The following is a 21624-nucleotide window of genomic DNA, read 5'->3' on the forward strand; positions in this document are numbered from 1 at the left end:
CCGTGCCTGGAATGCTGCCCACGTGGCGTAAGCGACAGTTTCGACTGTTTTTGCTTTACGTAAGAGCGAGCTGCACAATGGACCTTCCTTGCTCATCTGCGATCGACATGGGGGGGTCTGTGCAGCGCGTGTGTCTGGGCGCCGCCTGCTGCGGCTGTTTCATGTGCTCGACGCGCCTCAGCAACGCGACAATCCCTTGCTTCCGTCTCATGTCACTCATCTGCATCGGACGTGCCCGCCTCTTGACTACGGCTGACTCGAGGCAGTAGCAGAACAACGAGTGCATCGTGCATGCTCTTGGGAGGTCTGGAGCTTGAAGCTCTGTGCTGACTACTTATTCCTTTACACTTCGTGCTCAGAGAGGTAACCCCAGCATGTGACCTTCACTGGAACGCATATCGTGGCTCCAGCAGGCTGGCACAAGCCCTCGTCGATCTGGCGGTGTACGGCGCACAGCTGTGCCAGCGCTTGCCTGGAGCAACGGTCTTTGTGCGCCGGACCTGACACAGTCCCCGGGGAAGTGGTACGCTTCGTCTTGCCAGTCAGGTCAACTTGAAGCTCAAAGTCCCAAGTCAGTGACACCGAGGGTCCCTCGGCCCTCGGGGTGCAGCGCACACTGAACGATGGATCTGTAACAATGAAAAGAGTACGCAACGCAACTTTAGGCACACGTATGTGGGTACGCCCCAGCGGTGCGCCTGCCTGGTGTGAGTATTTGAGCCTAACTCAAACATCTGCTCCTTGGTAATGAAGCTTCGGGGTGCTGCATTGTTGCGTGGTACGAAGCGCTGTTTCGGTTTTCGAGCTGCAGTGGGTAACAGGTACGGGACGATGTCGCAGGGCTTGCAAGGGTCCACTCTGCGCGCTGCGGTGATATGCAGTTCTACTGCAACTGAGGAAGAAGGAAAGGAAAGGGAATGGGCGGCAGAATTCCCCGGCGCGTCGAGACCGCAGGCCGTAGGCTGCGTGCGAGCTGAGCATAATCAGCTTGAACGAGGCACAGAGAGGGCCGGACGCTGAAGGGAACGGCAATTCATAGGGTTCCTTTTCGTTCGCGTTCTGCATATCTGATTTGAGAAGTGGAACGCGTCCTCTGCTGCTTCTCCTGCGGCTTATCTCGTGCACTTCCTGGGCAGTGGAGGTACCGTTTCCCCGGGTTTTGTCCAGTCGCAGCTCTTCCTCCCCGCCACATTGCCTGACCCGTCGTCGACTTGGAGCAGGCCAAGGTCTTCTGCTTCTTCTGCTTGTGAAAGTAATGCCAGCCCGAAGCAATTCTGATGAATCACAGAATCCCAATTAAGCTTCCGCGATCATGAGAGACATGACTGTCTACATTCAACGTGTGACAGAGGGACAGACACACAAAGGTATGGCAGCAAGCGAATGTGTCATGTAGTCTCAGAGTTAAAGTATTGAGGTGTGCGATGCATTGAAAGGTCTGGATGACGAGCATGAACATGCAAGGAGGATGCAGAACCAAGGTAACTATGGGGATAAGATTCAAGCTTTACGTCAACGGCAACGGCCCTGAGCTGAATTCTGGAGGGCGGCGGGCGCTTCACGGTGTGCGGCGCGCGGATCGAGACTCGCGGACTGGCGGCTGCGAGTAAGCGGCACGGAGGCTTGGTACCTTTCTCAAGTAAGTTTGGAAAGTGCACGGTGGACGGAGAGCTGGCGTACTGGTGCGTGGCATGCGTGGGTTGATGCACGGAGCGCGTAGCAAGTGCATAGTGTGGGTGCGGGGACCGAGAGAGATGGTGTTGCTCGGGAAGCATGGAAGCAGGGGCATGTGGGCCTGGGGAGAGATCGATGGGCCTGCAATCGGCGTCGGTGGCTCAAAAAGTCGCCCACGCCCTGGCCAGGTCCCTGGCTGGCATCCTCCAATCTCGCGCCCCGATCCCTCGATCCTCACCCCCTCCCACCCCTCGGCGTCCGCAGCAGCATGGCACGGCATGGCAGGCAGCACGGCACAACGGCACAACGGCAGCACCCATCACCCATCACCCTCACCCTCACGCCGTCCACACACACCGATCCACACCCGGTCCCACCGATGCTCGACATCCCGCCCTCACATCCACCTCCTCTGCCTGTACTATAGATCGTCATCCTCCTTGTCTGTCTATCCGGCACACCACAGTCCACACTCACCGACTCTCCTTCTCGCGTCACCATCACATTCGCTTTCCGATCTCTGACCCCCTGCCGCCCCGCCCGCCGCACACCACCGACGACGTACCGTTCCCGCCCGTCCCGCTACCCTTCCAACTGTCCTCCCAACTTTCTCCCCCACCGACATTTCTCTTTCTCCACCATCCTCGCGGCTACCACAACGCTCGCCGGTCGCAACGTCACCATCAGCCGCATCCTTAGTAACGACTCTGTGATTTCCACGAACTTCACGACGTCGGTGGTACCGCACCGATAACGCCCAGCGCGCTCGAGCCTCTCCTCCGGGCGTCACCTCGTGCTCTCTGCGATACCTCCACTGGCACGGCGCACAACATCAGCAACATCGACACGGCTCCGTCCTGTCCTTGTGTTCACCGCCTCGAACCTACGGCGTAGGCATTCATGTATTCCGAAGGGAGGATCCAGAGCGGGCCGCAGAGTGTAAACGGCGCGTCGGATACAGGCAGCTACTCCCCACCGGACAGTCCCCAGCCGGTGACACCGAGCCAAGGCTCGCCTCCTTTCGCTGGCATGAGCACGCTCACCAGTGCTGAAGACCGCAAGGGCGGTCACGACTCGACAGACGATCTTGGCCGCGAAAATGAGCGGAGACTACCCCCGCTGAGCATCAACACGTCCGGACCCTCCGGAAGTGACTCTCCCCATTCGTTACCTTCACCTTCTGCGCCACACTTTACAGGACGCGCTTTCTCGCCCAAGCATGGCGCATTCGCTTCAGGCTCATCAGCGCACACGCTCGACGGATACCGGGAACGGTCGGGCCATCGCAATGGTTCGGACGATGGATATGGAATCGATGAGAAGGCAGACACGCCAATCGTCAAGCCGCCATCACCCTACGACCAGCCGTACAGCTCGCGGCCTCTGACGTCCAAGGGACTCGGAATGTCGCCGGCGACGCAGAAGTGGTTCGAGTCGACACCGGTGTGGCTCGGGATGTACTTCTTCTTCAACCTCGGGCTCACGTTGTTCAACAAGCTCGTCTTGGTCTCGTTCCCATTCCCCTACGTGAGTGACGCAGTTCGGATCCATGGATCTGGAATGCGAGAATCTGGGGCGCGGGGCGGAAATGCTGACGTAGACAGACTCTGACGGGATTACACGCCCTGTCTGCGAGCGCAGGATGTTACATTGCGCTGGAGCGCGAGATGTTTGTGCCGGCACGCCTGACGCAGAAGGAGAGCATCATGCTGGGCGCATTCTCGGTGCTGTACACGATCAACATTGCTGTCAGCAACATTTCGCTCCAGCTGGTTACCGTGCCGGTGAGTATTGCGGCTACCGAGCAAGCGAGCGAGCCTAGCTGACATGCCACAGTTCCATCAGGTCGTCCGAGCCGCCGCGCCAATGTTCACAATGTTTATCGCGGCACTTCTTCTGCGCCAGAAGTTTAGCGTGAACAAGATCCTGAGCCTGTTGCCCGTCATCGCGGGCGTTGGCTTTGCGACCTACGGGGACTACTACTTTACGACGTGGGGCCTGGTCCTGACGATGCTGGGCACGTTCTTGGCCGCGCTGAAGACGGTGGTCACGAACATCATCCAGACGGGAGGACGGCTGAAGCTGCACCCGCTGGACCTGCTCATGCGCATGTCCCCGCTCGCCTTCATCCAGTGCGTGCTGTACGGATGGTGGACGGGCGAGCTGGACCGCGTGCGCAAGTACGGCGCGACGCAGATGACGCGGGGCAAGGCGATCGCGCTGCTCATCAACGGCATCATCGCGTGCGGGCTCAACATCGTCTCGTTCACAGCGAACAAGAAGGCAGGCCCGCTCACGATGACCGTGTCTGCCAACTGCAAGCAGGTGCTCACAATCCTGCTCGCCGTGTTCCTGTTCAACCTCAACATCAACTTTACGAACGCAATCGGCATCCTTCTAACGCTGTCCGGCGGCGCGCTTTACGCCTACGTCGAATACACGGAGAAGCGCCAGAAGAAGCAGCTTTCCTCCGCAAAGGGAGCTGAGAAGGCGTGAGACGTGAGCGTACGAGAACAGCAGCAGCAGCCCCGCAGGACCAAGGGAAGAAGTAGAACATTGTCATCAAATCTAGTAGCTCCAAGTCATTATATCTCTCAACAACAAAGCAACCTTTACACGACGTACAAAATTGCTCCATCCTGCCATCTCCTGCCCAACCCATCCGCACATCATATGGTACCCTTCATCGTACCCCTCACTATAGATTAGAATATGGTCATCAAAACCATGGAGTCATCATGCTATGCATTTACACTGGCTTATAGGTACTCCTCGAGGTGATGGGTAAGACGAGCGGCTGATGACGTTGTTTCGTAGTCAGTGGTTCCGCGTCTATCTAGGCCATGTGAGCGGACGTAGCATGTCTTCTCCTTGCCAGTGTCTGCTGTCTTCTGTATTAGCAGGTAACGAGGAAGAACCCCAAAGAAGGCTGCGACGTGTTCGCTGCTGGTGAGCTGCAGAGCCGGAGGGCGGTCTCGTCCATGTCAGTTGACACTTGGGTGTGTTCGCTGTCAGTCTGCGATGTGATGAGATGATATAATGCCTCGCCACGGCCACTGATACCCTGTACACTTCCCTCCGAGGCAAAACGACGCAAGGAAGAGGCGCAAGAGGCTGTAATGTCCGTTTTTCCCCCAATGCCGTGTTTGTTTGGCGCGCGATGTCTCTCTTATCCTGTTGTGAGAAAGTCGTCAACATCCGAGCCTTGACCAGGTTCGACAAGCCCTCCACCAAAGCTGAAGCGTGCTTTTCAGTGTGCGTTGCATATGCTAATACTACCAACAATTCGCGTGCGTCTAGAGCGAGTCGCCGGTGGGGTCGAAGTACCTCCACTGGTCGGGGGAGGCCTTCTTCTCGAGGGGCTCCCAACTGTCGTCAGCTATGCTCTCACGTCGGAGAAGCTTGGTGGTTGCTATTCTCCACCAGGTCTTTCTGCGTTTGACCGTAGCCGGCAGTCACAGAATACTCACGCCTTCCACTCGGCCATGTTGGAGACGAGCTCCTTCTCCGACTCAGCCTCCTGGATGATGACCTCGACCATCTGGCCGAGCTCGCGCTCGACGGCGGTGATGTCGTCACCAGCCTTCTCAACGACCTGGAGGCGGTGGTTGGTAATCGCCTCCGTGGCCTGGCGGTACGCGCTCGACGAGGGGATGGCCGAGAGGCCGAGCAGCGTCTCCGAGTACAGCGTCTTGAGCGCGGGCAGCGGCTTGGGGTGGACCGCGAGGCCGGTGATGCCGGTCGACTGCTTGAGCGCCCTGCATGTCAGCTTCTCATCGGCATAGCAGCTCACTGAGCGGCGTAGAAGAGCGGGCGGGTCGCACGGAGCATGGTTGTCGTCGGTGGTGTGGAGTTGTAGACTGTTCGAACCGCAACCAAGGCAGCCAGTAGCATTCGTCCCGTTGCAGGCGGAGGCAGGCGGAGACGGAGGGAAGTGAGCAGTGTGTGAGCCTGAAAAGTCCCGTGGCCCCGTGTCAGGCACACCCATGCACTCAATCCCACCCAAGCTAACGCAAGGAATGCGACCTCCACCTTGGGCGTTCACCTGCTCTGGGTGACTGGACTTTGTTGTTGTCAGTACCGACTGCTCTTTCTCCACATCCGTCCAGCGATGCTGGAAAGCGTACCATAGACATACCACAGAGCTGGACGGCTGAACCACCTTGCATGCCGACATGAGTTCGCCCCCGCCTCCGAACATCATCTTACCGCCCGCGTCGCCGGCGACACCGTCGCGTACGCGGGTTGGCACTCTCGCCGCCGTCGACGAGGAAGGCACACCGTTGAAGGCGGCGCACCGGCGGCTAAACGAAGCACTGAATGATGCAGGTCCTTCAAAGCCGAAGGCCAGCAAGGGCGTGAGTTAGCCTTCGCGTCTGTTCAACTGACATCAGGAATCGATGTATGTGACGCTCTTCAATGGTGAGCTAGGGGATGTCTACCTGAAGCTGACAGCAGAAATGATATCGACCGTCCTCGAGTCTGAATCCTACTTGTTTACTGCGCGCGAGATCTGGGTTCTCCGACACATCCTCGAGCTACCGTACGAACCGCACTACCTGCTCACGCGCCTGCTGCTCCGGCGACCAGGGAAGGTGCACGCGCTCTCGAACCTCATCAACGCGTACTCTCCCGAGCTGGGCGAGGAAGGCGTGAAGCGTGCCATGACGCAGCTGTGCTTCGCTCTCGACGTGCCGCAACACGTGCTCGAGGAAGACCCCCTGCCGATCCCGAAGGAGAGCGTGCCCCCCTCGTTGGACGTCACGCCGAATGGGTCAGGCGCTGGCACGCCGAAGACCGAGACTGCGAACGGGAGTAACCCATGGTCAAGCCTACCGACTGGTCTCAGCGAGGAGGAGGAGAAGAAGGACCCGGAGCTTGCCGAGGCTATCCGCGTGAGCTTGTGGACAGAGCAGCACGGCCCAATACCGGAGAACGGTCAGGCATCTTCCTCGCGGATACCAAACGGTGCGCACGGCGCGCAGAATGGCAACAGCACCACGAGTCAAGATACCAGCGAGAGTCTCAAGGCGTCACTGTCATCGCTTGGCACGCTGGGGCTGGAACTGGCCAACTTCGACCTGCAGTTCAGCCTCGAGGACACGACAGCGCCCGAGATCAGGTCGCTCGCGCGGGACGAGAGCGAGCTCAGCCTGGAGCAGTTGCTGAAGTGCGCTGCTGCCGATGATCTGCGTCGCGTCGCTCGAGGAAGGAAGATTCCACCATCGGCACTCGCCACGCGCGAGTCGACCGTCAAGGCCCTGCTGGACTCTGCACGACGACAGACGACGCTGGGCTTCGCGCCAGTCAAAGGCAAGGGCAAAGCGAAGGACGACGGCCGGCCTGTCTCATGCATGTCGACGTCGGAGCGCAAAGTCATCGAAGAACTCCTCCCCTGTCTTGGAGGACACGCGATCCAGATCGACCGATCCGTTTACACCCTCGTGTCTCGCGTCAACCTCATCTTCTCACGCACGCCCCCACAATCGGCGCTGGCGCCGGCACTCATGCTCCCCCCAATCCTCGTGGCGTCTAGCAAGCGGCACTACCCCGACTATGGCGAGCCGACGCGCACACCAGTGTGGTCGAGCCGCGCGGAGATGCTCATGTGGGAGCGGGCGGTGACGTGGGAAGCGCTCGTCTCGGACGCGCTTGGCGATTACTGGTCGCAGTCGCGCCGTGGTGGCCCGCCGGCTCTCAACTTTGGCAGAATGGAGAATCTCTCCCGCACTGATGGAGCCAGGATTGTGCGCAAGGTCTGGGAGGGCGTGTGGCCCATATGGCAAGAGATGATCGTTGCTGGAGGGAAGGAGGATGTGCCAGGGAGCAGAGACCGGTTCCGCACTGAGCACGTCCTCTCCAGGATTGTATACAAGGTGAGCTATTGTAGCTGCGATCGAGCTGACGTCAGGGCGCCACGGCACTGGGCGTGCTGCACGAGTACGACAAGGAGTGCGAGGTGCTGCGCGCACTTCTGGCACAATGGCGCTGGAGGCGTGGAAAGCGAGGGTGAGTTGCGGGGCTTCGGCAGAAAACTAACTGCAGTGCTTGGTACGAGCGCCTAGCCTTGGTCCTCATGACGCACTACGGCAAGGGTAATCCGGAGAAGGCGATCGCGAAATTGGAGGAGGCGACCCAAGTCTGCATTGACGGTCTCCTCGACGAGGACACCCATCTCAGTGAGCTACCAGAGACGCGCATTCAGCTGATGGCAGTCTACCGCCCTGGTCTGTCTCGCCGCCTGACACGACTGGAGAACAAGTTGAACCTGCCACCCGAAGAGCGTCACATCTCCTACGCCGAGTTGCAGGAGTGCGAGACGAGGGATATTGTGGCTCAGAGATCCCAGCAGAACGTCGGCCAGCCGCGCCTGCCCCGTGCTGAGAGCTTCACTCGTGGCATGAGCCCAGATATGGAGGAAGACACTGTCGGTATTCCCCAGGTCGGCAAGTCCGCGTGGCAGGGCCGCGACGGCGAGGTGACAGTTGAGGGCTGTGTACTCGAGTTCTGGGAGGACCAGGGATACGAGGGCTTCCACGCCGAGTCCTCGATCCTGACAACACTTTTCGCTCTCCTCATGTGGCCTGTCTTGTTCCTGCCTCTCCCCGGTGCATTCGAGACACGCTATCAGACGGCTCCGTTAGACCTAGGGGAGGACACGTTCGCGCGCGCCCGCCGCGACCTGATCGAAGAGCGTCTCGAGGCTATGCAGAAGACAGCCGCGGCCGTCGAGATGCTACGCGAGGCGGATGCGCGAGAGCGACCTCGCGGTACATGGGCTGTTGGTCTCAGCTGGGACTTTGGCCGCCAGGAGCTCGAGGAGATTGTCGAGTGTCTCGGCGGCCGTGCTCTCGCGATCATCTGTCGCATGCTCTCCGAGGAGTACCGACACCGAGCCAGTGGTGTACCCGATCTCATTGTGTGGAACTACCCCGAGCGCATCGCTCGCTTCGTGGAGGTCAAGGGACCGGGAGACAGCCTGTCCGAGACCCAAAAGGTGAGCTGCCGCGGCAACCAGACGACGTATAGCTGACATCAGATCTGGATCGACGTTCTTCTGTCTGCAGGCGTGCCCGTTGAAGTGTGCCGTGTCAAGGACAAGGCCGAGGTTGACAGCAAGCCGCCGCCCAAGCGCAAAGGGTCATTAAAGAAGACGCCCAGTTCTAGTTCGGCGGTGAAGGGCAAGGCCAGGCTGCCCAAGGTGAAGACGAACGGGGTCGACATCATCGTCATCGACAGTGATAGCGACGATCAGACCACGAGGAAGCGCAGGAAGTCATAACCCATAGCTGTATATTATTGTTGTACACCATGTCATTGTGTAGCGTCATACCGCCCAGAGATGGCCTCAGTCCCCAGTTAGATTGGTGCGTCTGCAGCCAGAATGAGACCAAAGGCGTGCGGTCGTCGGCACATCGGCGATCAGGCTCAACGGCAGCAAGTGCACACCACACGCACACATTTTTCTCCGGCATCGTCGGCAACGACGCCGCAGTACGATAAGCTCTCGAAGCGCAGCCGACGATCTCGGTCGTGCCGTACATTTGGCCCTCCTCATCCCTACGCTTAGCACAAGCTTTCATTTCTTCCTTGAATAGATCACAACTCCCTCCCTCCCTCTTCCCTGGTGAGAACTTCCGCACTTTTTTAATGTCCCAATGCACGCGCAATGTTCGTAGATGAAGGGTGAGGGGGAGTACGACGATCCGCCGCATCACATGGGTGCCCCCAAGGACTACAAGTGATGTGCCTTGTGCTGTGCCCTCAAGGTGTTGCCGGTCACCGTGCCGATGTCACGTCAGCCAGTGCCACCAGTCCGAGGGATGTGGCACGGCCAATCGGCTGCCTTCCGCGCACTTCCTTGCGCTCGAGGCGTGACCCCTGCCAGACCCTCACAGACCCTCACGGTCCCTCACGTGTAACGTAAACTCAAAACTACCCCAGCGTCCGTGCGGAATGGGACCGCTGCCCTGGTCCAAAAGGCCCGCTAAGGCGCCCCGCTCTCGGTGTCTGCGGAGCCGAGCAGGAACCTGGCCGCGTTTGGGTGTTAACGGTAACTTGCCCGGTCGTCGGCGAGAGCTCGTCAGACGTCTGATCGGACTCGGCTCGTGACCATGACAGTGGGCAGAATAGTGATATGGTACATCGTTGTAATGTCATGAGAGTATGGGTAACTACTGAACTGATTATTAAACCATTAACGCGCTCCCTTCCAACCTCTGTCGTTCGCACTGGCCAGGCACACGCCTGAGATGATGCAGAATTTTGATGAGAAAAGTAAATGGGTAAACACTCTGCACGCTTTAGACGGCGGACTCGAGCTTCTCGCCCTGGGGCTTGTCGGACATGTAGGACGAGTTCGAGTGGTGGTCGGCGGAACCGTTGTACTCGGCGGCGAGGCGGTTCATGATCGAGGCCATGCGGGCCTCGTCGCGAGAGGCGTCCGAGGCGCCGAAGAGGAGGTCCATGGCCTCGAGCGAGACATTGCGCGTCTCGGGGAGGAGGAACATGGCGTAACCGACGCCCATGAGACAGAGGGCCAGGAAGAAGATGTACGTGCCGTAGTCGATCGCGTCGAGCATCGGGGGCAGGAACCAGGACACACAGAAGTTGACCATCCAGTTGGCAGAGGCCGAGAGCGCGGTACCGGGGGCACGGACGGAGAGGGGGAAGATCTCAGAGATGACAGTCCAAGAGACGGGACCCCAGGAGAAACCGAAGCAGGCAATGTAGATCCAGACGAACGCGGCAGAAGTCCACGCACCGGCCTCGTGCTCGGCGAGGTGGCCCTTGAAGCCACCGGTGATACCGGCGACAACGGCGAGACAGGCAGCCATGCCGAGACCACCGACGATGAGGAGGGGACGACGACCGATCTTGTCCATGAGGATGATGGCAGGAACAGTGGCGACGAACATGGCGATACCGACGACACCAGAGGCAAGGAGCGAGACGGAGTTGCCCTTGAGGCCGAGGGTCTTGAAGATAATGGGGGCGTAGAAGACGATGGCGTCGATACCGGACATCTGCTGGAAGAACATCATGAGGGTACCGATGGCAGTGCGCTTGAACATGGGCCAGGTGGAGAAGAGCGTCTTGATCTGCGCGAACTGCAAGAGGAAGGGCTTGTTGGCGTACTGGGGCCACTTCTCGGCAACGGACTCCTGCTCGAAGATGGCCTCGGCCTTGATCTCGAGGAACTCGAGGCGGACGAGCTCGTCGTCGGGCGAGGCGCGACGGAGCCAAGCGAGCGAGCGGAGAGCCTCCTCATCGCGGCCGTGCTTAAGGAGCCAACGGGGCGAGTAGGGGATGAAGAGGGTGCCGATGCCGAGGAGGATGGCAGGAACACACTGGATAGCAAGAGGAAGGCGCCACGAGACAGTGTTGGTGTCCGAGATGAAGTGGCATCCGTAGGCGATCCAGAACGAGATCATAATACCGACTGTGGAGGTGTTAGTCACGCATCTTATCATATTGGGTCCGGCGTCTGGGCGTGGTGGCGCGCGCGTGGTTATCCTGAAGCCCCCGTTGGCCCGTTGGACCCTTTGCACCCTTCGGGGAAGGTTCGGGTGGGGTGTGTGCCCTTGAATGCGCCTCCTTTGGGAGGGGAAAAGGCGGCAGCACATGGGTTCGAAAACAAAGTTTCTCAAAGTCACCGGACGTGCACACATGGCAACACATGGTGCCATGGCGCACCATGTTCCGCACTTCGACCGTCCCCGGACGCGTTGCAGCGGAACATCGGAACGCTGCACGCTGACCGAGAAGAACCCACAAACCCCGGTCCAGGAATAATTGCACTAGGCCATCACTCCCGCCACCGCGATGACCAAGCCGAGCCAGCCGCTTACCAACGCTTACCCGCAGCCGGCTAAAGGCATGGCGAGAATTGCACTGGTTCAGGCTGACACAAGGCATGCGATGCGCGATTGCACTTGCGACGACGCTTTCGCGTCCGGCTAGCGCTTTTTGCGCTTCCAGGCCCAGACTTTCCCGGAAATCTATTCTGAATACTCACAAGTCACACTGAGCTGCCAGGTGCCGCCCATGGCACCACGGACCTCGGCCGGGGAAATTTCCGAGTTGTAGGTGGGGACGGCGGTCGAGAGAGAGCCGACAGCGACACCAATGAGGAAGCGTCCAGCGAAGATCATGCCCGAGTTGTAGGCGGCGGCGGTGATGATACCACCGACCATGCAGATGAAAGCACCGGCGAGCATGCACCAGCGACGCGAGAAGCGGTCGATGCAGTAACCGTTGATGAGCGAGCCGAACCATCCTCCAAGACCGAGAATAGCAACAGAGATACCCTGGAAGTTGCTGTCGTGGATGATACGCTGGAACGCGGGCATGGTGTTGAACGCAGCCATGACGAGACACTGGCCGTACGCTCCCTGCTCGTAACCGTAGTTGAGACCTCCGAGCATGGTCACGACCGAGATCGCGAGAAGACGCGGGTTACGGAACAGACCCGCAACACCGGCGGGACCAGCGAGGGCCAGGCGCTTGCGCTCGAGCTCGGCGGTGTGCGAGTTCTGCATCTCGACAACGCCCTTGGCGTCGTGGGCGGTTTCCTTCGTCATTGTGGTGGGGTGCGAACCGCTGCTGAAGTCGTCGACGGGCGAGAAAGAGGAGATGGGTCGTGTGTGTGTTGAGAAATGTAAAATTTAGGGGATCGACACGGCGAAAACAAAGCTGAGGGCCGTCCTGGGTGGGACTAGTGAGGGTGTTGCCGGTATGAGTTGGGGAACGCGACAAGACAGTCTCGGGAAAGACCTCTTATACCACTGGAGTTAGATCCAAAAACTCGATGCGGGGTGCCAAGGGTCTTTTCTCAACGGTTGATATATGTCTCCTCAATCCCGAACACCCCCGCAACCCCACCTGGGGGCACCGTTGGACACGGCTTGGTGTCGCTTCGGGGAGGGTGAGGACGCAGTGGAGTTGGACGAGCTGAATCACCGTTCGGCCCGGCGACTTTCCTTCCCTTGGCCTGGCTCCCTGGGCTCTTCCACTCGATGGGTCGCCGGTGGTAAAGGTGCCTGTCTAAAGGTGCCTCCACGCCTCCACACTTGTTCCTCGCGTCCCTTCAAGTGTGCCTCTGTGCAGTATACCAAATTAAACTAGAAAATAAAGTTGGCAGAGCCGAACGTAATCGGGCTATGTTCCGAGAGCCCAGGAAGGAAAGAAATGTCTTGAGCGCGAGCGGTTCCTACGACTATTACGAAAGTCGCCGGCAGGGCTTGTAGGGTTCGTGGATTGTTTACCAGATGAAGCAGCAGGACAGCAGCATGACAGAGCGCGGAGAGTTGGCCGGCGACTAAAAGCGGCACATGCTCCCATCGTCCCCCCTTCCCGCCGGCCATCTCCGCGAACCCGTGACCAGCGCGAGCAGAAAGTTCGAAATCATCACCCAGATCGTTTGCAGGTGTTGCAGAGCCCGAGGCAGAGCAAACAAGCTCGTGTGAGATCGCTATATAGCAGACCCGAAGCTCGCACCCCCGCGTATCCTTGCGTCGGAGAGACGGAGTTCCGTACTTGTACTTTCTCAACTATCGAAATCATGAGCGCCACCTCTGCCTGTCTCGTTGCTGGATCCGTCAGTGAGTGTGCAGATGGTCGGGTGGCAACGCGAAATGTTGGGACGGGCCGGGTTCGACGAGTGTAACCAGGCTGCCAGGTCCCAGCAACGAGTGCTGTGGGAGCTCGAGCCGAACCGCGGCTTTGCATCGGAATGCGAAGTTATGTTGGGCACCGGCTTTCTTGTGGAGTGGACCAGCTGACATGCAGATATTGACGAGTTCTATGCGCTCCCGCACATCGTGCGTCCCGGCGAGACGATCGCGTCGACGGGTTACTCGCGCCGCGGCGGCGGCAAGGGTGCCAACCAGGCCGTCGCCGTCGGACGGGCATGCGACAACCGCGGCGCCGTCAAGCTCTCGGCCTGCATTGGCGAGGACGGCCGCGACCTCCTGGACCTCATGGTCGATGCTGGTGTTGACGTCTCTGGCGTCGACATTCTGAAAGACCAGCACACCGGCCGCGCCATCATCCAGTCGTCCCAGGACGGCGAGAACAGTATTGGTAAGTTTAGCTTTGAGTTTGCTCCAGGTCGCCGTGGGGCTGTGGGGGCTGTGGTTGTGGCTCAGACTGTTTCAGCCAATTCTGGCTGGCTTGAACAGTTTGGGCAGGTGGTATTATGCCAAGCCCACGCCCCGACAGGCCCACGCCCAAGTTCAAGCCATGTGATGAGCTCCAGCTGACGGAAAGTTCTCTTCGCCGGCGCCAACTATGCCCGCAGCCCTGCTCCGATCGGTTCCGCGACGCACGTCGTGGTGCAGAACGAGATCCCGTTCGACAGCACCCTCGCCTTCCTCCGCAGCGCCAAGGAGTCGAACGCGGCCACCATCTTCAACCCCTCGCCCATGCCGAGCAACGAGCAGCTCCGCGCCTTTCCCTGGGAGACGATCGACTGGCTGCTCCTGAACGAGGGCGAGGCGGGGGACATCACGCGCGCCCTCACTTCGGAGGAGCTCAAGTCGTCGGTCGTCGTGCCCGAGGGAATGGAGCTGCCCGCCGAGGCGAAGAGCGCCCTCGACATCCTCAGCGGCGTCAAGAGCCTGCCCCTCATGAACACCGTCAACCTCGTCTGCACCCTTGGTGCCCACGGCGTGCTCCTCTTCCGCAACGACAAGGAGTGGTTCTACCGTCCCGCTGCCAAGCTTCTCAAGCCCCTCAGGGACACCACCGGTGCCGGTGACTGTTTCACTGGCTACTTCACCGCTGGACTCATGCGCATCGGCGAGCCGACCATGGAGGCGCTGGAGGGCGTTGTCGATGAGTGCCTCGCCGCGTGCTCCATGTGTGTCGAGATTGCTGGTGCCGCTGAGAGCGTCCCCGCGCGCTCGCAGGTGCTCGAGCGCATGGCTCTCAAGAACTAGGCTGCCACACCCAATAAGCCTGCCACAGTGCGCAGAACGCGCATCGCATCTGCACAGACCACACAGACCATAGACGATAGACATTAATACTGTACCAATGCATAGATACATAGAGTGAGGGGCGATACAAGGAATACAACATGCAGCTGGGGCCACAACTACTGGTTAGTGGCCCAGTGCGGCTGGGCGATGCCGAGGAAGTCGAGGTCCCACGCAAACGGCGCCGCGAGAGGGTCAATCGTTCCTCCAGGCGACGTGCCGGGCGGCACGCCGTTCTGCTGCCCCGCCGGAGTCAGCGTGTTCATCGCGCCAGCAAGAAGGGGGAAGCCGTCCCAGAAATCCTGGTGCTCCTTGAACAATTGAGGTTGCTCTTGGTTGTAGGCAAACTGTCCCTGCGAGGCGTTAGCTTCTTGACCTTCTAACGCTCATATTCTACTCACAATCTCGTCCCACCACTGATCCGGGGTAGTCTTCTGTTGCTGCGGCGTCGGCATCGGCGCGTCCATGGGTGTCATGCCGGTCATGTGCAGCTGGCGGGCAGCGGCAGGCGAAGGGGCTCGGGATGGCGGGCGGCTCTGGTGCGCCTTGTCCAGCAGGGCGTGGATGAAACGAGCGAGGTATGCGGGGTGCGACTCCTGGTCGCCGCGCGCCGCCTCGCGACAAACTATGACGACCTTGGTCATCTTGCGCAAAACAGCAGCCCTGGCAGAACCATCAAGGTAGGGAAGGAAACGGATGAGGCGCACGGCCGTAGACGCCACAGCCACCGAGTGGGCGTCCTCAATCATGGGCATGATGCCCTTGCGCACGAAGCCCTCGACGACGATGTCCAGCAGGTCGAGACTCGTCGAGACGCAGGCGTGCATGAGGCTGATGCGGTGCTTCTTCGGCGCGAAAGAGAGCGAGGTGCACTCGACGAGTAATTGGCCAGCAACGGTGCTGAACTTGTTGATGCTGACCGACGTCGAGGTCAGCTTGACAGGGTACTCATCGCTGAGCAAGATCTGGTGGGAGCGGTGCAGGTCCTCGCTGATCCGGCGGAGGCCAGATCGGAGGATCTCGTAGTTGCCCTTGCAGTTCTGCAATTGACGGACCTCGAGACGGAGACAGCTGGTCTTAACAGCAAAGTCGAGCTGACCGTCGGACGGAAGGGGGTAAGGGATCTCGCGAATCCAGGCTCCGACATCGGGGGCTCGCATCATCATTGAAGGGCGATCGACGAGCTCTGTTTGGGTGCTGTCAAAACAGAATAGACTGATCCACGTGCGTTCCCGATCAATCACTAGTCGGGCCTTCCGCTCATCTGCTGGCAGCTTGTCCTTCCGCGGCAAGTGCAGGTCGAGCTGGTAACCAAGGCGAATCGCGTGTCCAAGTCGCAGCCAGCCCCGTCCGTCCTGGGGCTTCTTCCAGTAATGCAGGATGCAGATAGCCTGGACAATCTCGATGGAGCACACGCAGTCGGACATGGCACGGTCGATGAGACGGTTCGCAATCACGTTCAGCTGGTCGTAGAGCTCTGGCCTGAAGAATTTCGAGGCGACCGTGAGCACAGCCAGGAATAGCTGCAGCGAGGCGCGGTAGGTGTACCGCGCGGTGTGAATCGCAGGGTCGAGCAAGCATACGCAGGTCTGGAGCTGGTCTGGCCAAAGAGCGACTCGACCTCAGCCATGGTGAGTATCCCGAGCGCGACGGGGTCGTCCTTCGTGTTGGATGCCTGGACGGTGCTGTATTCCGGGCTGTCATCGCCACCCTTCCGATCCATGACACCGGCAATGGAGAAGATGGATCGGTTCGCGACATCGTGGTACACAGTGTTGACGGGCGCGTGATCGATGTCGCGGTGGTAGTCGTGGTCGTGATCGTGGTCATCGGGGTCGGGCGACGGCCGCAGGTGCTCCTTTGAGTCGACCACCTCGCGATGGGGCTCGCGAGAGTCGGGAGGGAAGGGTTCCTGGTACGATGGCCGGAGAGGTGTCATACCGGCGCTGCCGTTAGGAGTCGCGGTGGCGGGCGACGGTCCAGTTGTGACAGACAGCCGGCGTCTGGTAACGTCGTGGCCTTGGCTGCCCTCGCGTCCCATGCCATGATCAGAGTACTTTCTCTTCAGGATGGCGGGGGAGGTAGCGTCGGACGTGGGACTCGACACCTCATCACGACGATGAGGACGCGATCCATCCTTCCGTCGACGACCACGCTGATGAGCCTGGTAGACGCAGGCGATGTTGAGACGTTCGCATCGTTGGCACTTGTCCTGGGATGGATCGGCGGCCTCGACGCATTTACACTATAGTGTTAGTAAGCCTGGTATTGAGGGAAGACACGTCGAGCTAGGGTTGTTGGTGGCCACCCAGTCTCAATACTCACCTTGACAGTACGACATGCTGTGCAGCTCCTGGCATGGGTCAGCTGACATTCCTTCCATGCTTAGTGACCGCTCTGGGGTAGATGGCAATGGAAGACGTGACGGCCTAGAGTGGGAGGGCCAAGAGATGCGGACCGTTGTTGGCCCGCCGGGTAGTCGTGTGTGAGACGGTATGATACATACACTTTGTTTTCCCCAGACGCCGTCTTGGGGGCGCGACGTTTGGAGGGGCCAGGCTCTGCTCCGGGGTTGAACATGTCCAAGCAGCGGGCGCGGGGAGATGCGACGGCGACTAGAGTTGAGCACGGATGGGCGACGAGTCGGTGGTTCGTAAGGAGAGGTTGCGAAGGTATGTTAGACGGTGAATCCGCCCGCGGCAAAAAAGCGAGAGACGGCGACTTGCAGCCGAGGGGTTGACTGTACGATGGTTTGACTGGAGCCATGTGACCCTGCAGGCGCAGGCGTCGTTTGTGTAGGGTGAGGCTGGCCAGGCTGACTAGTCTATATTGAGCGCCAGCTAACCATGGGAAGCCATCCTCGGGTGAACCACCACCACCACCGGAGAGAGGCTCTGCGAATCTGCGCGAATATGCACTGCGTGGCTGCGTGTGCGTCCCAACTAACCATGCACCATGTGCAGCACACTGTCTGTGCAGACTAAGCAAGCAGCCTTAGCAGGCTTACCGTAAGCGGTGACGCGGCGACCCAGCAGCAGCACGGGGGCTCAGGCATGCAGCCGGACAGGAGGCGTGCGCCAGCCGGTCCATGCATAACCATGGCAGGCCAGTCATGTCGCCCAGCCCGCCGCCCAGCGCCCAGCCGCCTGCCCAGAAGCGCCCAGACACAGCCAAAATTTGGTCGCCGGTGGCTCACATAAGTGCCTGTTCCTTCGCGTAGATTCGCCAGCCTGTCTGAGCCTGGCACACGCCCCCGTAGGGTCGCTCATCACGTGTTCCTCACTTGTGGCTGCTTTGAACGCCGGTCTCTCCTCCTCGCTCTCGTCATGGAGAGCTTCTCTCCACACTTCTCCAGACGCAGCCCCGCACTCACCCCCTCGCACTGCATACTTCGGATGTCCCGCAGCTCCGGGGCAGATCTCGCGCCAAGCCAAGGGACAAGACAGGTCCGAATTTCCGAGGTTTTTCGAAAGTTCTTGCAGATGTGTGCAGGGGCATTTTTCGAATTATCGACTATTTCCAGCCGATCTGACCCGTTTGAAGGTCAGATTTACTGACTGCATTGCCGCATCTGCCGCAGATTTGCGGCAAGAGGTCGCCGTGCCGATACTTGCACTGTCGGCTGCGCCGCTTCTTCGGCGTCGGGATGGCTTGGCAGAAGGATCAGAGCGTCGGCGCATCCGGCTCCGTAGGAGCAGCGTCCAGCAATACCGCCGATTGGCGCATGAGAGTGTCTGCCCGTCCAAGTCCGAGACAGGCCGGTTCCGACCTACGTACTCGTCGTATCCATACACCGGATCTCTATCACCCCTGAGACTGTTTGGCCCTGCAGTGTTCGATGTCCGAGTTGTAGATCGCAGGTCAAGAGGTCGCCGGCGGACGATCTCTGATCTCGGCGCACTCGTCCGTAGATCAGGACTTGGGTGCGCCACCTACGGCACCACCTGCTCTGCTGTGGGGAGCAACGAAGTCATGTGCCGTGAGAACCGGGCAGAGTGCCGAGGCTACGGGCACACGGAGACTGAACACACAACACTCTTCAGTTGAGTGAACGTATGTCACGGGATTGTCTCAACGCGCTTTAGCGCATAGGCACTGCCGCGGCTCAGATCGTTTGGCAACTTAGCGTCACTTCGCATTCCTGCGACGTTCATCTTGTGCAACGCACTCTCTGCATCCTGTCGTCCTGCAAAAACGATGCGAAACACACAGCAAGGCAGAGGGAGAGGCAAAAGGAGAGGTCCGACTGGGAATCGAACCCAGATTACAAGAATCAGAATCTTGTGTACTAACCGTTATACGATCAGACCATTCGACAAGCTTCACTCGAGCTCGTTGCAGTCTCTGGACGGCGGCCGCTTATAACCACTTGCTTGCCCAGTGAGCGCTGCGTTTTGCGGCTATTTCTTGCCCATGCATGTTTCAAGGGCATCCAGATCTCGCATACCATCTGCTCAACACCCCGAGGTATCCGTGTGAGTGATGCATGGTAGGGCTACAATGTGTTTACTTCCTCTTTCCTCCCTTGCCGCCGCCGTGGGCCTTGACGCCCTCGAACGTCCTCGCTCCAGGCTTGGCCGCCTTCCTGCGCTCCGTGCCACGGAGGACCTCCTTCAACTGCTCTGAGTACTTGCTCTGGCCCGCGTGCTGCAGGCCGAACACGACGACGCGGCCCGGCCGTCCAGCACGTCCAGCACGGCCGGCGCGGTGCACAAAGTCGAGGACGTTGCGCGGCGGGTCGACGAGGTAGATAGTCGACACGAGGGGCGAGAAGTCGAGGCCTCGGCTCAGAAGCGACGTTGTTACGAGAACGCGCGGCTTCTTCTTCTCGCTCTCCGGCTGTTCCTTCTTCACCTTCTCGCCCTCGTTCTCATTCTCGGCCGCCTCAGCCTCAGCCTCAGTCACGGCGATGGGCTGGCCATCGTCCGTCGTCGCAACCTGCTTGGGAGGCTTGGGGATCTCGAGGCCCTCGGGGCGCTTGTTGTGATCGACAAGGAAGTGGTCCAGGGGCCCATTACGGCCGACCTTGCGGTCGGCGCTGTCGCCAGTCCACGGGAGACACTTGATGTCCCGCTCCTCGAGTGCCTTGGAGACGGCGGCAACCTTGCCGAGCGACGAACAGAAGACGACAGCCATATTGCGCTGCGGCTTGACGCTGCCGGGCTTCAGGCCGCGCTGCGCCTCTTCGTCGTGAGCGGCGTTCTTGGCGTCGAGAGCCTCCTCGGCGAACACGCGGCGCACCTCGTGCGCAATGTCGCTGTACATGTTGCCGCTCTTGGACCAGGGAACGAAGCGGGTCTCCAGCTTGGCGGGCAGACGGTGCAGGCCGGGCGAGAGGAGTTGATCGAACTCGTAGTCCTTCAGCGGAGAGTCGGGGGCGCCAATCTGCGCAAGCAGAGCAGGCGGAAGCGTCGCAGTCACGAGGAGAACGTTGACGTTGCGCGGAAGACGGCGCAGGATCGCATTCGTCTCGTCCGCAAAGGCACTGCCGAGGAGCACATCCGCCTCGTCGATGATGAGCCACTCAAGGCGCGCGGGAGAGAACTCCGGTTCCTGATCGTCGTACCGCTTGCGCTCGACGGGAACACGCTCACCACGCTCGCGCTCGAGACCAAGGAGCTGGGCCATACGCCGTCCAGTCGAGAAGAGAATATCAACGCCACCCGCACCCTTGACGGTTCCAGGAGACGAGGCGCCGGCAACGCGGAGCTTGACGCCGTGCGAGAGCTGCTTCGCAACCGCTGTTGACTGGCGGGTGAGCTCATGCGTCGGGGCGAGCACGATAGCGCGGGGAGCAAGGATGCCAGAGCGGGGTCCAGGTCGGTCATCCTCCTTCAGTCGCTGCATCAGAGGAAGGAGGTACGCAAGCGTCTTGCCTGAGCCCGTTTCGGCGCCGAGGATAGCTGCAGTGCGGGACGCCGCACCCTCAGCCTCAGGTGGGGGCGAAGCGAGAATCTCGGAGAGCGCAAGCGATTGGATCGGCGTTGTCTTCTGATATCCCTTCTGTGCGAGCACCTCCTGCATGGCGGGGTTCAACTCGAATGAGCTGAAGTCGCGCGGTTGTGACATGATGATGTTGGCCTCCTGCCTGTGCGCGGGGAGCTTGCGGTCCTTCTCCTCCTTCGTCCGCGGGGGACGAGGGACCTGCGGGACACTGCTCGGTCGGTCGCGCCCCGCAATGCTCTGTCCGCTCGCGTCGGGTCTCCGGCTCGGCCTGTCATCCCGGTTGTCGAACCTGTTCAGACGCTGCGAGTTCGACTGTCGCCGCGACCCACTGCTGCTGCTGCTTCCGCCCCGGCCACTCTTCACGTAGCCGGCGGCCGGAGCCGAGGTCGTAATCGTCCTTAACGATGTTGTCGTTCGCGTCGATATCCGGAGTGCGCGAAACATGATCGGTTGGGTGTTGCAGTGATCGAGTGGACTGCCGACTTTCCGAAATTATCGAACCGGACCGTGGATGGTGGCAAACCGGCACGTGACCACGGAGAAGTTCAAAGTCTAGGCAAGTCTGCGCAGCAAAGTCGGCTCTGCATACTAGTCGGTTTAGTCAAGACTGACTATAGCGTCGTAGAGCGATTCGAAACCATACTATCAGGCACTGGCGCTAGAGTGTTCCGGGCGCACAGAACAGACCCTTGCAACCCAGAGCGTGAGCGTCCTGCACACACAAGCCCGCACTCACACACGTCGATCAGACCGGTGTGAATCCGGAGCTTCACGTCAGCCGAAACGAGCGCGTTTCACGTGGATCTCGTTAGCTCAGTTGGTTAGAGCGTTCGCTTCACATTGGTGAAGCGCGAGAGGTCGGCGGTTCGAACCCGCCACGGGATACGTTTTTGCCTCTGTCCTGGCTGTTGGCTACGCCGTAGTTCGTGAGTTTTCTCTGAGCTTTTGGCTGACTTTGAAATGCCCAGCCGCGAAGACAGGATAGTCCCTGACATGATGTGTGGGTGTGATCGCCGTGTGTGCG

The 21624-nt window shown here is 59.9% G+C and overlaps 7 protein-coding genes and 2 non-coding genes across 9 annotated transcripts; 4 read left to right on the forward strand and 5 right to left on the reverse strand.

Moving 5' to 3' along the window:
* Nucleotides 1–2574: 2574 nt before the first annotated feature.
* Nucleotides 2575–4170, forward strand: A1Q1_02268 (uncharacterized protein; the record flags this gene model as incomplete). The annotated part of the gene is made up of 3 exons (XM_014325213.1): nt 2575–3201; nt 3279–3458; nt 3511–4170. 3 exons carry the CDS (start codon nt 2575–2577, stop codon nt 4168–4170), a joined length of 1467 nt encoding a protein of 488 aa, XP_014180688.1.
* Nucleotides 4171–4970: 800 nt separating this feature from the next.
* On the reverse strand, nt 4971–5878 carry A1Q1_02269 (uncharacterized protein; the record flags this gene model as incomplete). Its single annotated transcript, XM_014325214.1, has 2 exons — nt 4971–5106; nt 5145–5878. 2 exons carry the CDS (start codon nt 5876–5878, stop codon nt 4971–4973), a joined length of 870 nt encoding a protein of 289 aa, XP_014180689.1.
* Nucleotides 5879–6074: 196 nt separating this feature from the next.
* Nucleotides 6075–8956, forward strand: A1Q1_02270 (uncharacterized protein; the record flags this gene model as incomplete). The annotated part of the gene is made up of 3 exons (XM_014325215.1): nt 6075–7683; nt 7740–8671; nt 8714–8956. 3 exons carry the CDS (start codon nt 6075–6077, stop codon nt 8954–8956), a joined length of 2784 nt encoding a protein of 927 aa, XP_014180690.1.
* A 1021-nt stretch (nt 8957–9977) lies between these two features.
* Nucleotides 9978–12257, reverse strand: A1Q1_02271 (hexose transport-related protein; the record flags this gene model as incomplete). The annotated part of the gene is made up of 2 exons (XM_014325216.1): nt 9978–11116; nt 11693–12257. 2 exons carry the CDS (start codon nt 12255–12257, stop codon nt 9978–9980), a joined length of 1704 nt encoding a protein of 567 aa, XP_014180691.1.
* A 980-nt stretch (nt 12258–13237) lies between these two features.
* On the forward strand, nt 13238–14615 carry A1Q1_02272 (ATP binding protein; the record flags this gene model as incomplete). Its single annotated transcript, XM_014325217.1, has 3 exons — nt 13238–13277; nt 13465–13758; nt 13945–14615. 3 exons carry the CDS (start codon nt 13238–13240, stop codon nt 14613–14615), a joined length of 1005 nt encoding a protein of 334 aa, XP_014180692.1.
* A 158-nt stretch (nt 14616–14773) lies between these two features.
* On the reverse strand, nt 14774–17420 carry A1Q1_02273 (uncharacterized protein; the record flags this gene model as incomplete). Its single annotated transcript, XM_014325218.1, has 5 exons — nt 14774–15007; nt 15056–16136; nt 16238–16899; nt 16980–17007; nt 17161–17420. The coding sequence occupies 5 exons, from the start codon at nt 17418–17420 to the stop codon at nt 14774–14776; spliced, it is 2265 nt and encodes a 754-aa protein (XP_014180693.1).
* Nucleotides 17421–18892: 1472 nt separating this feature from the next.
* Nucleotides 18893–18964, reverse strand: A1Q1_t362. The gene has a single exon. It is a non-coding gene; the product is annotated as a tRNA-Gln (tRNA).
* A 196-nt stretch (nt 18965–19160) lies between these two features.
* On the reverse strand, nt 19161–21044 carry A1Q1_02274 (RNA helicase; the record flags this gene model as incomplete). Its single annotated transcript, XM_014325219.1, has 1 exon — nt 19161–21044. The coding sequence occupies one exon, from the start codon at nt 21042–21044 to the stop codon at nt 19161–19163; it is 1884 nt and encodes a 627-aa protein (XP_014180694.1).
* Nucleotides 21045–21402: 358 nt separating this feature from the next.
* A1Q1_t360 lies at nt 21403–21485 on the forward strand. Its single transcript has one exon. It is a non-coding gene; the product is annotated as a tRNA-Val (tRNA).
* Nucleotides 21486–21624: the final 139 nt, after the last annotated feature.

Source organism: Trichosporon asahii (assembly GCF_000293215.1).
Source record: "Trichosporon asahii var. asahii CBS 2479 unplaced genomic scaffold scaffold00050, whole genome shotgun sequence".
Taxonomy (NCBI): domain Eukaryota; kingdom Fungi; phylum Basidiomycota; class Tremellomycetes; order Trichosporonales; family Trichosporonaceae; genus Trichosporon; species Trichosporon asahii.